General features: G+C 42.2%; 1 protein-coding gene across 1 annotated transcript; it reads right to left on the reverse strand.

Annotated features, from left to right (window-relative positions):
* Nucleotides 1–1,830: 1,830 nt before the first annotated feature.
* On the reverse strand, nt 1,831–16,968 carry SLC6A1 (solute carrier family 6 member 1; the record flags this gene model as incomplete). Its single annotated transcript, XM_084269409.1, has 14 exons — nt 1,831–1,935; nt 3,321–3,488; nt 4,163–4,263; nt 5,536–5,638; nt 6,199–6,330; nt 8,402–8,514; nt 10,345–10,469; nt 10,786–10,889; nt 11,007–11,141; nt 12,484–12,616; nt 12,738–12,847; nt 14,392–14,492; nt 15,861–15,992; nt 16,734–16,968. 14 exons carry the CDS (start codon nt 16,966–16,968, stop codon nt 1,831–1,833), a joined length of 1,797 nt encoding a protein of 598 aa, XP_084125535.1.
* Nucleotides 16,969–17,885: the final 917 nt, after the last annotated feature.

The raw sequence follows: 17,885 nt of genomic DNA on the forward strand, positions 1-17,885 counted from the left end.
TTCACAATTATAATGTGTATGTAGCACGTGGAATGTTTGTGTAGGATGGACAGTTTGTCCCTAAATCCCAAAGACATACAGGACTTCTGCGTTTCAGCGATGGCTGTTGAGGATGGAGCTTCGATCTCGTAGTATTTTACAATTGATCTATGTATGAAACAGTTTAGAATCTACCAAACATACTTGGAGATTTTTATGATGCAGTTTGAAATACATGTGTATTATATATATATATTATTTCTACAATAATGTGCTTGACATTCTGAGAATAATACCTTATTGCAAGAACATGTTTGTCACCTTCAGACAAAAACAACGAAAAACCCAACATTCACAGTTAACATGTTTTTCACGTAGTAGTTCTACATAAATTGTGCTATCTAACATTGTACGTTGCACAAAAATTTGCTGAAAAGCATGTTTCATTGCACAGTTCTGTCACAGTCATTTACAATCAAACATCAACTACTGCATTTTCCATAATCCTTTGTGCCTGTCGTATAGCTGCCAAACGAGAAATACCATACAGGGCTGGCCGCTGCATTTCCCACCCGGGAAAAGCTTCTCCAAGCCCAACGGGCTTTCTAGCTCTGTGGCAAGTGCAGCCTGAGCCCAGAGTGGAGATTTTTTGTATTACTGAAATAGCTTTCCCTTGTGCCTTCATCGCCACAAATCACATGAAAATCAAAATACAACTGTTTGCAAAGTGCTAACGATCCGTGTTTTATAATTTGCTTATTAGAAACTGTTAAAGACCTTTAACGGATTAAAAAGAACAGTCGTGAATTAAACCCTAAATGAGAATTACAAGGATAAGCTTCAATCTTTCAGCCATTGTTTTGGTTTCTATTTTGGTGGCAATGCAATAAAAGTAGCATAATAACAGCGTAATAAAAGCTCCAGTACTCTGAGCCTGAATTGCAAATATTTTCTATTTCTTTTACTCCCAGGGATCATTAGGAGCTCTTGGGATATTACTTCTTGATTTGCTAGAAAAGTTCCAAGTGCTATTTTTTGCCCCAAACCCGCTACGACTCGTATCCTATCGATTCAGAGAGGTACCTTCTTTTGGTAAGAAACGGTACAGGCATTGGGAAATAAATTTATGACCTCATTGGGAAGCTGCCCCGAAAGGCTGAGTACAGAGAGCATTTACAGGCAGTCCGTGCTGCATTGCCACAAAAAGCCATGGCGCTCAGTTTGCGCTAGGAATGTTTATAACAGCCGCGTCTGCTATGAACTGAAGGAGGGCTCTTCCCCCTCAAACGGCCTCGACTGGAGCAAATTTTAAGGGCAGACTTTTTTTCGCTGGAAATCACTTGTTTACAAAATACTTCATTCTTTTGTACAAAACAATTCCAAACTTAATTTTACTCCTGCAAAGTCAGAAATAACAGTCTTGGGATTCAGCGGTAAGAAATATTGATAAACTACTAAAAATCAGCAGCACAAAACTTCAAATAGTCGTGCTAAAAGGTAGATTAAAAAGGTCTTGGCACATCAATTTACAAATTCCAAGATATGCAACTATTATTGTGAAAGGATAAAAACATTAACAGTCCGTGGATTGCCAGAGAACACAAAACACTGTCAACATCTGAGCTCACGCGATGGTTGGATCTTACCCATGGCGATTCCCTTGGAGTGGAGATGACCTTAGATGACCTTTTTTCTTTTTTTTCTCTTTTTTTGCTTTTTTTTTCTTTTTTTTCTTTTTTTTTTTGCCACTAGAGGTAGGTAATTATATTCTCAGATATAAATTTGTGGTCATATTCAACCATATTTTTTTGTTTTTCTGGAGTAGTATCGGCGCTTTCACAATACAGAAGTTTAGATGTAGGCTTCTTTGTTTGCGGAGTTGCTCTGTTGGGCCTGGTCCGGCCCGTTTTCAGGATGAGTGATGTCTTCACTTGGCTGAATCATGACTTGGATGCGCTGTTTGAAGAACAACAATAGATGTGAGGCACTCAAAAAACTGTTTCTAAGCTTACCTTTTTTATTTTTAAAAGCAGGGACTCAAAGCTGGATCTCATATGTGATTTTAACCCTCCACTTTCAAAAATGAGACGAAGATGAGACTTTCACTGTGGTCTTACATAACTCTGTCCAAGAAGCAGGCATCTTTTACAGTAACAATTCTCCGTGTGCTTGTACAGCTTTCTGTAAGACCAAGGGAAAGATACTCAAAATGCAGGTGCTAAGAACAAGCAGGGGGGGTAAAAAAACTGAGGGACTTTTTTGTAGACTTCTTTGAAGCATTGCTGAGTCTTTTTTTTGCTGAAGACAAATATTTGGTTCAAGATCTGAGCAATTCATGAGCCATTACTCGTCAATTCTGCTTATGATCATCTGTCCCTTTGCAAAGATGGCTCTGTCAGCTGGTTTTAGAACATTCCAGAAATTCTGACAAATTCCTTTTGACAATCTTTGGTTCCCACAGTTACAGAGGACAGAGCCGTGTGTTTCAGTGCTCGTGCTGAAGACGTGTCTGTTACACATGGAATGAGGAGAGGGAAAAGTGAGACTGCACCCCAGATGTGTGGCAGTTGCACAACAGCACTAAACTGGTCGAGGACCTTATGAACATTTCACATTTCTCTGAGGCCAGGACAACCTTAAAATGGATTTAAGCCACACAATGCCTCTTGCACATGGGAAGCATCATCTTCCTTTTACAGGTGGAATATGGGATCAGGGAGAAGCTAAGAGCACAGTGCAGTGAGGAGAAGCCTCCAATGTTCTTCAGTAAGTAACCATTCATAGGAACCCCTAAAATAAAAACTCAAGGGAAGCTCAGCACAACCATGAAATACATGTACTTTCCCTCAAGGCAGCCGTTGCAATTTAGAGCAGGGGCCGTGCAGAACAGGAGCAGTGATCTTTGCTCACACTCAGGGAGATGCTACATTGTGTCACTGCAAGAAGAGACTAAGGCTTACGGGGGTTTAGTCCTAACAGTTTGATTCCAGTTCCTTAGAGCATCACCTGTCTTGACACACGACAGTATAAGGACAAATATACTTATTTTGTAAGCCATCCCCTTGTTTCCAGGTGTAAGGAGCTGCCATGCAAAGTGTCTGGAACTGTCAAACCCAGAGATAAGGATGACATTTCACGTTTCATGATGGCACAGACACTGCCTTGTCTTTTCCTTGTTTGGGGCTTAACTTTTAGGTTTCTCAGCTCGATGCAAGGTACCTGGGCTAAGTGTGTGGGGCCACAGGAAAATAACCAGCAGAAATAACTGCCCAGCAATCTTTTAGCAGTGTGCACAGGTCTGGCAACAGGAAAGGGCCTGGTCAGGAGACAGTCTCACTCACCTGTTTTAAGGAGCCTTTCAGGGTTAGAAACATGTATGCCATATAGCCTGGTATCAGCACCATAGAAGACAAAGCCATGAACCAGCCAACCCCTTGGCCCCATTTTGGGAAAACATAACTTCCCATCGTGAGAGGAGTCATTTGGACAGCACTGAAGAGAAATACTCCCTGCAAAAGACAGTGGAAAAGAAGGTCTGGATGAGATTTCCAGAGCGTTCTGCATTTGAGACCTTTTCCAGACTGACTTGGAGCTCCAGTCTGCCTTCACATCCAGGCAGGGAGCACTGGGTTCCTTTGGGCCCAGGGACAGCTGCCAGGCACTGACTCATAGGTGGGGCCTTCATGGTTTGCCAGAATAACTGCTAACCATGTAGTACAAACTTGGTATTCCACAGAATCCCATAGAACAACATCAGTTTATAATCCTTGCCTGTTTCCAGAATAGTGCCTGGGAAAGACTTTGGTTCACAAAATGTGGCTGTTTTTGTGTATATGGGAAATTTAGAGTGGAGAGATTGCTAAATTATATGTAAGAATACAAGAAATGGTCAAAAATTGTTTCTTACAGTTTTCTACCTCTGCCAATCAAACTCTTGAGTAGTTACCATTTCCAGTGGACTAACACAACTCCTGAAATTGCACAAGGCTTCATTTCTTAGGGCATGGGCTTCCTCTAGTGACACTGGGGTTTGCCTATTGCCTTCCGTGGAATTGCTCTAATCCACAAAAAGGGAATGAGGTCAGAGCTAGTATGAACCCTTGGGCTGGAAATTACAACACTGTGGTACATAGGCCACCCCACTGACATCCTTGGAATCATGTAATAAAAGTTTTTTCCTTACTGCCACGATGATAGGAGTGAAGAAGGACCAGCAGAGTTTCCACCAGATGCAGGGTCTGTATCCCACCATCTCTTGGATGTTGTCATAAAATCTATTGACACCTAAATATAGAAATAAAAATCTGTATAAAAACATGGCAGATAACTGATCCTCTTGAAAGCTCTGTGGCTTTGAGAGACTCTGTCATCAATCATGAGGTGTATTTGGAAGCTCTGTACAGGCCCCAATGTAACTTTTCATCTATCTGAATGGGAAAGAAACATGCAAACTCAGAAGCACTGAGAGTCATTTGTTCTCATTCTTCCACATCATAATTAATTAATTGCTGACCAGAAAACTTATTCCTCTGCAAAGGCTAAGGAATTCTGTACATCTGAAGGTCAGATGCAATAAATTGCCCTTGGTTAATTTCAACTCTAAAGAGAGTTAATCTCTCTCAGAATGAGAGATTTAGAATGATATCTTACAAATTAAATTAAACATAAATAAAAATATCCATCTAGCATCAACCAGGTCTCCCTGTGTAGTTACACACACCCCACATCCATGCAGAGCTGCCTATGAAACCAAAGAGTAGCCCTTCTGCTGCTGCTGTTACCTACCAACACTCCATCACCTTCTGAAAGGGATGATGTCTACCATGTTATTTATAACCTCTTCATACTTCATACATTTTCCATGTGCATTTGCTGGGTTCATATATAGTATCCCTCCACTACAAAACCAGGTTCATCCTCTGAAACCCATTCAAAGACAGACCCCAGGTATCTAGCTCCGAATCTGTTCGGTAATATAAGCTGGAGTGATGCAGCAATCAGGGGAGTGTCCTTAAACTAGTGAACACAGACCTAAGGTCTAAGGCAGAGAACACTCTGGCAAGAATACGATCCATCTTCATTTATCTTTACACTCAGACCTTCCAGCCCAGCCTTCCTGATATTTTAAGGCAATTACACAAGACAAAGCTGACCAAGGAACCGGGCACTCGCTGCAAGATCCTAGAGTGACAGAGTCATTTTGGGAAATGAAGCATGATGAACTTCAAGGACCTAAATCACAATGTTGAGAAGAGCAGTAGCTGGCAGCTCTGAAGAGCCAGGCTTTCCAAGGAAGGGGGATGAGGGGAAAAAAAAAAAAACAACCCAGCATTCCTGAAACACTTAGTATCCAGTGCCTTCCAGGCTCACACATGGGATGTTCCTAAAGACACATGAGTATCTTCCAGCAGGCAACTCTGAGTCCTCAGTAGCTTGTAAAAACCAAGAGCAATTTCACTTCCCCCCTCAGTATGTGCACACACGACTGAACAGATCAGTAGAGGAAACACATTTACGATGTGCAAAACTTATGGAAAAATTGAAAACAGTGTTTACCGTAGCACCAGGATATCGAAATGCACTCAAAGAAGACAAGGAACAACAGACTCATTCCACTGGCAGAGTAGTAGTCAAAAAGCTTAAACACGTAGATCCCACCCTAGAACACACAAGAAGGAAGCGTTAAAATACATAGCAGGGACTCTGGTGTTAAGACAGATTAAAAAGCAAGCTACAGACCAGCAGCGGTGAATAGGTTGGGGATGTATTAATGTAAACTAATTAAAGTTAACAGGTTAAAGTCTTACAATGCTTGAGGTCAACACTGTCAAAAATTGCATTACTACTAGAATTCAATTAACTGCTTTAATTCCACTGTCATGCTTTTCGCTCAGCAATTCCATCATTTCCCTGAAACAGCTGTAGAGCACAGGAAGCAATGGAGAACATCCATCACTCCCACTTCTGGGACTGTAAGGCAGCCTGCAGAGACGTGCATTTTCTCATCACCTGAACCAGAAGCAGGACAAGCTGCACCCACAGCCCACAGGCACGTTACACCCAGAAGTTAAGGTCTGCTGCCTGAAGCCTTTAGGCAGCACTGCTCCTCAGTTCCTGCCACTTCAATGGCTGGCAGTAAGTCCTGGCTGGAGTGGAGGAAGGGAGAAAAGAACCAGGTGCTATGTCAGACATGAGGTCGGGTTCCTCTGGAGATCATACCTGAGTGATGTTGGACAGCCCTATCAGATAGGAAACAATGCACACAACAGCAATGAAGATCTCTCTTCGATTGCGCAGTAACTTCGGGAATTCATCCACCAAAGCTGTTATGAATCCTTCCACAGTGCAGAACTGCAAGGGAAGTTAGAAATAAAGCACAATGCAATGCACAACCACAGCAGCACTACATTTAGGGGTGAAGTTTTCAATAGTGCTCATCACTGGCCTAAGGCTGCATCCGTTACATGATAAACGAAAACTCCCTTGACTTCAGTGGAAGCGCTGCTTCTGAATATCCTACTTTCTGTCTAAAAAGATCTGTGCAAAAATATTTCCAGCTAGAATAACACTCAAAATTCTAAACTGTGAACTACAGCATGAGCTTTATGAACACAGAGTGCTCGTTCTTGTGATAGATGATGATGATTCACCTACAGTTGAAGGCTTTGACCCCTAGATCCTTCAAAAACGTACGCTTCTCCTTTCTGTGATTTACTCACATGCATGAAAGGCAATAGACACAAGTCCAATCAGATTAGTGCTTCAGGATGAAGGTTAGAGACACAAGACTGACTCTCAGATGCAATAAATCAAATACTTTTTGTGTCCCCAGAATAGATTTTTACTGAGGATCTGTGCCTCCAAATGGAAAGCATGGCTGTGCTTAAGGATTTTTCTGTATGTTTACATTCAAAATAAACATTAACCAATATGATGGCTGAAACAGTTAAAGCAAGAAGGGAGGTAAAGTTGTATTTGTGTCCAGCAGTGCAATGGGAATATAACCAATAGTCAGTTCCCATAAATTCTAGCCTATGAAATGTTTCACTGATAGACAGAAAATGATGAAAGCACGACAGCCTGTAGATATATATTCTTTTAAATACTATTAGACTACCTTCCTCAGCTGGTAGTTCCCTGGAGACAAGTTCTTTCAAGAATATTTTTGACCCAATTAATTTCTCAGTAGTTTTGCCCCAGATTGAGCAGTAGGTTTTGACGTCCAGCCTGAAGCTTATTGAAAAACAAAGAAATGGAAAACATAAATTCTCAGCTTCCTTTCATGTATCAGGATAAAATGCCCTCTTGATCTTTTTGTATTTTGGGTCTCAGGCTGGATTCAACTTGGATTTATAGAAAGTGATGGACTGTCTTTACTGAAAGGCTGGTACAGTACTACACTGATAATTCTCACACTCCTGCCAGGAGCTGGTGTGAGAGCTGCAGCTGACTGTATGTACATTATCACATCTGCCTGCAACTGGGCACATACAAATGACCCGACTTTTGATGAGGCAGAAGGGACTTCCCTGGCAGAGTCCTCACAGAGCGCTTGCAATATAAGACAGGGTGCTTACTTTACTGGTCATAATACCAATATCTGCATTCAAATTATCAGTGATTAACAAATGCTTTTATTGGGCGTCCTTTCTAGCATGTAAAATGCTTTTCCTTGTTCTGTGTGCTTTTTTGTTTGCTTTGCAGAAAGCACTGTTTGAAATGATGGCACAATTTATTTCATTATTTTATCTTGACAGTAACTCTGGTGAGGATCTTACTCGGATTTGCAGAATGTCTAGGCTGCGCCTTGCCTCCCACCTCCTGTTGGCAGATGCCCTTAGCTAAGGCCTGAATGGATAGACTGTTGGTCCTTCCCTTGGGAAGTAATTTCAGAACTTGTTAATGCTCAGCACATCCTCCAGTAGTGAGCCTACAGCCTCCTGAATTTTCTCTTGCCATTCTTATGCTTCAAACAAAATGTGTGCTGCATCTTTTTGCTCGATGGGGAAAGTTCTGAAGTTGCCTTTCAGAAACTTTTGTGGCATCTAAGTCCTGTAAAGCCCAGCCCAGCGTCTCCTACGCTGATGAACACTACAAAGGTATTTTTAAAATTGTGATTGCACAGTTCAGATTTCATAGGAAGTTCCTTTAGTCCACAGAATCAATGTCCTGCCCATTTTGTATATCCTTCCAACAGCTCATGGAAAAGCAAAAGTGCATTAGCATCAGTTTCTGGCTATCCCAGGGCCCTGTCTCACCTCTTCCCTCTCTCCTCAGTACATCCTGTGACCTGTCTGATTGTTCCAGAAACCATGCTGCATCACAACCTGCCAGCAGCGCAGAATGCAGAGGGAGAGGCCAACCTTGCACCATACAGGGGCAGAAAATTCATCTTAATTATTAATTTTCACCCCAGCTTTACCTGACTGTCAATCCCGAGCATAAGCAGCATGGAGAAGAACAGTATTGCCCACAGGGGAGAAATGGGCAGCTGTGTCACTGCCTCGGGATAAGCGAGGAATGCCAGTCCAGGGCCTGGAAGGAGACAGGAGAGACAAGGTCAGTGTGACTGGGTGGTGTGGTTATTGGCTCCTGTTGACACACAGGGTTTCTGTTTCTTTGAATGACTCGGCCATGGATGCAGCAGCATCTGACCAGGGACTTCAGCTTCATCAGTGCTCACTGCCCAAGACTGCACACGTATTACAAGAGGAGGGACACTTTCTGTTGGCACAGCATGGCTGGAAACCAGCTGATGTCAGGTTAAGAGTGAAACCTGTAGCAAACTAAATAGCCAGAGAAAGAAAATCAGTGTGCCTGCCTAAGGGCAGGGGGGTATCTGACTTTTCAGTTTTCGTTAAATACAAGTCTGTGACAATCAGTTGGACATAGGCAGCTTTCAGATCAGCAGAGCAAAGTTTGGCCTTAGACACCCGAATAGTCCAAGTAAATGCAATCAGAGTTTGAAAGAGCTACTTGCTGGCAATAGCAGGTAGGATGGGAATGCCTTCTGAATGGCAGGAGTAAGAGCAAAACCGATTTAAGGTAAATGTGTTCTTAGTTTTACTCTGGTAGACATTTCACCAAATGCATGACAGCTTTTAATAACACTGTTTGTTTTACAAAGATGTGTAAGAGATTAGGAAACAATGTGTCTCATGGTGCTAAGAAAGATAATCAGCTTCCAAGCTTGCTAGGAGAAACAGAAGCCTTGATTAAAAGGTCAGCTTTCCAAATATCCCTTGCAATTACAGGCCCCAGGACGTCCTGGGCATCTTCCAAAAGTCTAATCATAGGGACCTTAAAATGTCATTAGGAGCTTAATATGATGCAAGCATATTGTTTTGTTTGCAGGTGTAGCCCTTATAGTTACACCTGTGTCAAATGCAGACATCCCAGCAGCTATTTCACACACCACTGCCTTTCCAGAGCATTTTTTGGTTACAGTGTATGCCATCATGATGGTTTTGCTAATTTCTTCGCACATGTACCTTATTGAAGGTTATTCTTAGGGCTTAAATTCACTGCTTTTCTAACTAAGGGGATACTTCATCAATGGGATATGTTTGCTAGTATAAGACGACATATTTTGTCCACCAGTGACTCCCAACCAAGCTTTCAGTTCTCAGAACCCTCCCTGTGGCCAGAAATGCTAAAAGAGTGTCTGGTACACCAGCTGGGTTAGGGCAACCATCTGCTCTGCTGCTTTAAGCCTTTTCATCTGGAAGAAAGAGAAGGATCTGCAGAGAATAGCTGAATCCTTCCATGGATATATCTCACTGCCCTAAGTAAAATGAGCTTCATAATAAAGGGTGCCATGAAATCAGCCAAGAGCTGTAGGTCTGAACAGGTGAGAAGTGAATCTGCCTCAAAGGGCTTGACCTCAAGAAACAGTAAAAGGAATTTATAACCCTAACTGAATTGTAGAACATGGGCTCCTAAAACATAATGACCAGCATTTCGGTTTGCTTTTAAGAATTTCAGTAGTGAGAGGCTCATCATCTGATGTCACAGCTAAGCACTGGAGCAGGTAACTGTGTTTCACCTCTTATAAATGTGTTGTTCCCTCTAAGCCATGGTCATTACTGTTCCTGGAGTCTCTGGCTGATGGCTCTCCACACCAAAGGTCTGAGAGCACAAGGCAGGCAGTCTGCTCGACATGAAATATCTTTGCTGGTGCTGCCCTGAGAGGATTGAAATGATGCTCTCCCTTCTGCCATCAGTAAGTGTGACTGAAATGACAGGGAGCTGAGGAATGTCTGGGGAGAGGGATTTTAAACAATTAAGGTGAAGGAGTTGGACACAACCTGCAAACAAAAGATAACCGATGCCACTGAACAACTGAGAGAAAAAGATATTGGATACCTGATGCTGCAACATCTGCAATAGGCCTCTTCGTGACGTTAGCCATGAATCCAACAATGGAGAAGATGACAAAGCCAGCAAACATGCTTGTGCATGAGTTTATGCAGCACACTATGATGGAGTCCCTGCAATAAAGGTAATGTGTTTTAAGCAGTAGGTAACGAATGCTACTGTCCATCAAGTATATTACACTTTTTTTCCCTGTGAAAAGATTTAATGCTTCAGGGTTTCATAGTTTGGGTTCCACTCCATGCTGGACAAGCCATTCTGTCTCTCCCATTAGTGTAAACACAGTTACACATCTCGTTCCTACTTCAATACAACATTTAAGATTCATTTTTACATGCACTTAATTTCAGTGATACAGTACTCAGAAAGCCAGGAGCCAGCTCCAGCTGAGGCAGGAGAGGGGCACTGTAACCTGTGCAGGCATCTGCTTACCTGTAAACATTATTGTGGAAGGGGTTGTAACTTCCAAGGGCAATCAGTGAACCAAGACCCAAACCGTAGGAGAAGAAAATCTGTGTGGCAGCATCCAGCCAAACCTGATTGCAGGAAATAATTTTTTTAAAAATCTGTTTCTGCACTTGAGGAGCAGGTCATAGGTCTGAAAGGTGAACAGTTAGTAGTGAAACTTTTGTTTACAAGGATTGAATATTTACCTCAGAGTCTGAAAGCTTACTGAAGTTGGGAGTTATATAGAATAAAATGCCTTCCTTTGCTCCAGGCAGTGTTACACCACGGAAGAACAAGATAAGCAGCATAACATAGGGATAAGTAGCAGAGAAATATACCACCTGATGTGAAGAAACAAGACATTGTAAGTGTGGAAGGAAGAACGATCTGCGCTTGTTAACACTTCAGAAAATATTTGCTCCCTAAAAATACTGTACAGCAGCTGAGGCTGACTTAACACTGACACATTTATCCTTTGAAAAGCTGGGTGTGGAAAGGGGAGTGTCTACTGCAGAATTCCCTAAATGCTGTCTCTCCAAGGCAGGTGGGTGCTGCTGGCTTTCCTGAAGGTGGAATATAGTGGGCTAGGATATTTTTGGATGAAGGGCTCACACCTTCCTTTCTTTGTATTCAACAAGGGGAGCTCCCAAATGCACACAGTTGAAACATTCCCACCCTGCTGGTAGTTTATTTTCTCCTGCTCCTGTATTCATCCCTCTCTCTGCTCATCTATGCCATAACTGCCCTACAGGACCCTACTCTCTGGCCTTTCCAAAAGCCTTTCAAAAAGACACTGAAGTCAGGCTCCAAAGAAACACTCAGACCTTCTTTTTTTGCCACCGCCTTTACAGACAGGAGAAATGAAGTTTGGTCTGAGCTCAACTAGGCCATGTTCAACACACAGCTTGAGGTGGGTCAGAGTTAGAGCTGTCTTTTCAAAAGTCCACAGCTTGTTCTTGTGGTGTGAAAACAATCCTAGTCCTCTACAGCAGGCCTGAAGCCTCAGAACCCAAGCCTTCAGCTGGCACCAGGACTCATGGCTGTGGCTTTCCATGTCCCCAAGAATTATTGTGCCATTTTGGGGAGAGGGATGCTGTTTGCCCTTTCATTCCTGGAGAAAGGTCTGTCAATAATATAATTTTCTTTAATTCTTTAGTAAATTCTGTTTTGCAGCCAGAAACAAGCCAGACATAAGAAACACCTCATGCAAGCGTGCCCATGGCGAGACCTCTGGTTCTCATTTAGCCTAAGGAAAGGAGGGAGTGACTCTTACATAAAATATCCCTTCAGTACACTTCAGTCTAGCTTCAGGAAGAGCTCTGCAATAAATGAATGCTTCTCACTGAAGCCAAAACACTGCATCCTCACTCTGTTGCTATCCAAACTAGCTAGATATTCATCCCAGGAACAAGCAAGACACATTTTTAGACAATGTTATACCTGGCAAAGCCAAAAAGCCTGTAAGTGAACATACCATCCAAGACTAGTCAGATGTAGCTACAGAGGAGCCAGCTCTTTCAAAAACATTATGCTGTATCTATCACAAAAGATAGAAACACAGTACTCCACAGAGCTATTGCAGAACAACTATTCCCAGTGCCTCTTACCTCAAGAATTTTCAGACTATTTGAGTAAAATGGGCATGTTTAATGGAAATGTATTTACAGTACTTTTTAATCTTACCTTTCCAGTCCAGCCTACCCCCTTCCAGATACAAAAGTACACCAGAATCCAGGCAATTGCTAGAGTAATTGCTAGTGGCCACCGGATTTGCCCTGGTTTTTCCAATCCATCAGTCATTTGGTGCATGTTGCGCCTGGAATGAGATACAACAGAACGGTGCATTTGACAACTAATTCAGGAGATAGCAAATGAATTACAACAAGCTGATCCTTGCATCCATGTGGGAATGATACAGAGAAAAACTATGGACTTACTCCCAGAATTCGACCACAGCACTTGTCATGTTGGTGGTGTTTGCTAAGGTATAATTGGAGAAGCAGCGGTCAGTGTTCCATGGGTTCTCACAGTGTTTCCAAGGAAGAGTCTGTTTAAGAAAGGGAGAGAAAAACTTCATCAGTCAAACACTTTTTAAGTAAACATTACCTCAAGTATCTCTGTCTTGACTGGAAGTGACAGTCGAGTTGAGAACTAATACACCTGGAGTTCTGCGGTGCACACACCTCCCTGGGGTGCACGTCTGCCACGTACATTATTTAACTTCATATCCACTTTGTGAATCACGTGAAAATATTTCTTCCTTTCCTTAATATATCAGCCCAAATGCTTTGGAGTCAGATATGCTTCTCCATATGTGAAAGACTTGAGCGCTACACGGGCAGCAGGAAGGATGGGCAGCTGAAGGACCTCCTGGAGGCCCTGGTCCTGCCTGTTGCCCCAGAGGCAATAAAGCTGTGATGGTTATTGATCAGAGGTTTCCATCTTCCCCTCGGGTCAGGGAACAATTAAATGTAAGTTTTCTATTTCTACAGAAGTTCTGAGGAGCAGAAGCTGTTCACACATGATATCTATTGGAATTAATCTGATTTAGATATGTTTTAGATTTTTTTTGATGGCAAATCTTGGAAAATCCTCTCACAGAAAACATTGTAACAGGGTACATGTTTTAAATACAAGGATAAGAGGCTTCAAGGGAATTAGAAGTCAATATTCATCTAATATGGGCCAGTACACCACTACAGACTATGACTGACCTTTCACATTGCTAACAAGTCTGAGGATAACAAAAAAGAGACATGATCTTGTCACTCCCAGACAGTAATTAACACAAATTCAGTCAAGGGACAATTATTTAAAGCTGAGAACAAGTGAGCATGAACACAATTTGTAGAAGAGACAACAATTGAACAATAATGCATTAATTACTGCACTTATGTAAGAACTCTTCCTCAGATGGTCAAACCCCACAAATCAGATAAGACTCAGCTGATGAGTCATCCTTGAGGGGACAAAAAGGCAGCTAAAAATAACATGAAAAAGAAAGAAATCAAAGTGAAAATAACAACAATGAACGGAAGTTCAGAGCTGATCAGACCACAGACCTTCCACCCCCTGGGGACGTCTTTAATAAACACCCCCCTTGCCATCGAGCCACATTGCAATGACACCACTTCCAAAAGAACCAACATTTGTCTGGCTGCCATTGAAGGAAAAACATAAAAATAAACTCAGTTATAGACTGGAATTTTTCTCAGGGGAATGGCTGGCTGGCTGCCTGTGGGCTCAAAGGCAAGGGGACGTCCCCAGCCTGAGCATGACTCGCCTGGCAGGTGAGCAGAGAAGCCAGCAGGCATGCTTGCCATTAAGGGCAGAGACAGGTAACAAATGAGACTACAGGGTACAGATGAAAGAGCTGTGGTGTTCTCAATCAAGGAGGAAATTCAAACAAATGGGCAAGAAAGAGAAGCCGGTGGTTCCAAAATAATTTATTAAGTAGTGGCTTATCCTACTGACTTCCATGTATTTTGTGTTAACCTCACACCATTACAGGGAGACAGATGAATAACCCATCTGTATATCACTTTCCTACAGTCAGCAAACAACTCTGCATGCACACACCCACAGACTTACAGTGGTAAAGGAGTTATACAGGTAGTATATGGCCCACGAAATAATCACAATGTAGTAAATATTTAGCCAGAAGGAGAGGACTGCAGCAGCTAGCCCCACACCTGTAAAGGCAATGAAAAGAAACAAAAGCAGGTAACTTTTAGTGATGTCTGTACAAGCATCAGTTGAAAAGTGACAATTCAGAAGGACAAATGCAACATGGGACAGATGTCATTCACCAAACTGTGTAGAAGCCAAGTTAAAATTTTAGAAGTACCATTCTACCAACCCAGGTTGCTAATTTGAGTGATAGTTCAGTCATCCCTAAATGTAACCAGCATCCAGTTCTCCAAACTCTGCAGTTAGTCACAGCTGCGATTGCTGAGATTTTACAGGCAGTTTTTACTTCTAGGGAAATGAAGTACCAGCTCATTCTGGGAAACCACAGTCCCACAGACACTTCTGGCAGTTGCATGCAAGACCAGCTAACCACTTTGTGTGCTGATCAAATGCTTGAAGCTTAGTGCAATGCTGTTACATCATCTCAGACTAAAGGAATGTCAGAAGTTTCACACTTCTACTCTACATGGAGATTTCAGGGGTATATTAAACTATTTGAGCTGGTGACAGTTGCCACGACACTAGACATGAGCAAGAGCTTAAAATAATCAGCATAACACAAAGGAATTTTGCATTGTCCCCCCCACCAACAGCAGTAACTCTAGCAAAGTTAAAACACATCCCTGTGAGAAATATTTTCACACCTCTGAATTCTCCCAGTACAAAATTTCCTAGAACAAAATCTACCCTGAACAAACTTCTAGCTCACCCTATGCAAACTGCCAGTCCTACTGTGTGAAGTAATTTATAACTCAATGTGAAATTTGTCCCTCTCCTGCCCCCAAAGTCAGTTCAGGGGCTTTTAAGTGTAAAAGGATTGGGAATTAGAGGGTGGATTCTAGATAAAAAACCTTGAGGTTCCAGCAATAAGATACCTCAAACTAGCTAAAAAAGTTTAAATAAAGAAATCTAAGTATGGACTGAGCTTGTCTTAAGCAATTCAGCACAGAATTGCTATCTTTGAAGTGTCTATTTCAGTAAAGAACAAAGGGAGATACAAACCTGTGGCCTCAAACAGAAACAAGGTTTACCAAATTGCTGCAAACAAGAGTTCCATAGCTGCCCAGACAACTACTTCTAGATTCCATCTGCTATTTTAAACAGTCTTTATATGCTCCTAACAAATAATAAAAGTTTCTGAAGTTCAAAGAAAAGTTTGTTGAGTTCCTAATGCCTAAGTCTTGCTCTTCTTAGGGGAAAGAGTAACATCTTGGTATGTGTCAAAATCGTCAGTTACACCTCAGAAAATTAGGGTTGTCTGTAGAAAATTGTGGTTCAAGTAGGGATTCAAAGGTGGAAAGAAACACCCTTGCCCTGACATTTTGTGTAACTTGGAGCCAAATAGAAAGTAATCCCATTTTATACTTTACCTTTAAACATTGGCGCAAGCTTCCACACCCCAAGGCCTCCTATAGATGTGTATTGACCAAGGGAACACTCCAAAAGAAACAGTGGCACTCCAGCAAAAATTAATGTAAGGAAATAGGGAATAAGGAATGCACCTAAAAGAGAATAAGAAAAAGCCTGTTACAGTGGGGGAAACCACTACTGAGTTTCCACTGTTTCCACTCCTAGTATATGTGAAAAGAAACCCACTTTTTTTTCCTCTTAAGTGTAACATTTCAAAAAGGTTAATGGAAAGCACATGCATATTTCTGAGCCAGTACCTCAAAGAGGTGAAAAATATGGGGCAAAGTATATCCCCTCATCATTAAAAAATGTTCTGTTTAAGTAAAAGCTCACATCTAAAAGACTGTATTTTGTTGCCTTCATCTGTCACAGGAGCATGCAGGTACCATAAAGGCTTTACCCAGACCTGTCTGCTTTCCAGCTGAAGTTAGCCTTTTATGCTAAGCTCAGAGTCAGTATTACAAGCCATATGCAATCCTCTCAAAGACTCAGTCCAAAAGAGGGGGTTCTGAAAGGTTGGTGGGCAACCAACTTTAGCTGTGTGCTTTAGCTCTGCTCTAATACCTTCTGGATTTTTAAAAGCATGTACCAACTGGAAGTTAGAATAAACTCCAGAGCAAACTTCAAAGCTGAGTACCACCCTGCAAAATGGCTCCAGCTCCAACAAGTGAAAAGCAAAAAAAACCCCAACCCAATAAAACAAACCCCAAACCAAAATACACCCAGAGAGATGAAAAAGCTACTAAACCCAAGTTCTGTTTTACTGACAATTTTATGGTGAATTACAATAGACAAATTTATCACAGGTTGGAAGAGTAAAACAGCAAACTTACCTCCACCGTTCTTGCCACAGAGATATGGAAATCGCCACACGTTCCCTAAGCCAATGGCATAACCTACACAGGACATAAGAAAGTCAAATTTCCCTTTCCAAGTATCTCGGTCTGGAAGATCCGTCTTCTTCTTCTGCACTTTTACTACCAAGGTTTTAGGCTTATCATTGGTGATCGAAGCATCAACTTCTGTGGAGATCTGTCCATCTGCCACTTTTGTCCCGTTTGTTGCCATGTCTCTGGGTTTGGCTGGAGAGGCTCTGGCAGCAGCCGGACGAGAGATTTCAGCACCAGTCCACGTGGACAGCAGCTTTGCGGCTCGTGGGCACCCAACGGGGCAGTGACGGCTTCAGCAGGAAAACCAGGGCCCCCGGCGCCCAGGGCTCACAGCCGCTCCCTGGCTCGGCCGCAATCCTGCGCGAGCTTCTGGCTCAGGCTGTAGGGCACAACGGGACAGAGTTCAGCTGGGCTCCAGCAGGGCTTCATGCAACGTAAACCCGAGAGCGACCAGGGGCCTGGCTGCTGAGAGAGCTTTGCCAGGCAGGTGTCTCACACAAGAGCCAGGCCTGGCCCTTTGGATTTATTGTTGGCTCAGGAGAAAGCAGGGCAGAACTAACACAGCCCCCCAAACAAGCTTCCAGCCACAGCTACTCATCTTTTTTCATATAGATCTCTTACTAGTCTACCAAAACCAAGTAATTCTACAAGGCAGCCCTGTATTGTATGTGCCATACAGCCCAGAGGGGTTTATACATATATAGAGACGTGAATCTGTAATAAGATTTCTATTTAGCAGTCCAACAAATAACATACATAACAGCCCAGAACCTGGCAATGAACCTACTCCTTTTAAATGATCTGGAATTCCAATGACTGCAAAGTTCCCTTGTTCACAAGAATTTGGGGCTATCAAGAAATAGCACTTATCAACTTTAATAGGGAATTAAAAAAAGTTACAAGCAGCATGCACTTATCTAAACCCTTTTTCTTTAAAATACTCCCAAATGAATTAAACAATAAACCAGATCAAGCACCTAATCCTGAGTAATGATGTTAAGTTTTACATGTGGTTATAATTAGCCATTAATATAAGACAAATCTTTCACTAAGCTTTAATTATAAGCACTGTAATATGACAGGCTGCAACAATCA

Source organism: Gallinula chloropus (assembly GCF_964237585.1).
Source record: "Gallinula chloropus genome assembly, chromosome: 12".
NCBI lineage: Eukaryota > Metazoa > Chordata > Aves > Gruiformes > Rallidae > Gallinula > Gallinula chloropus.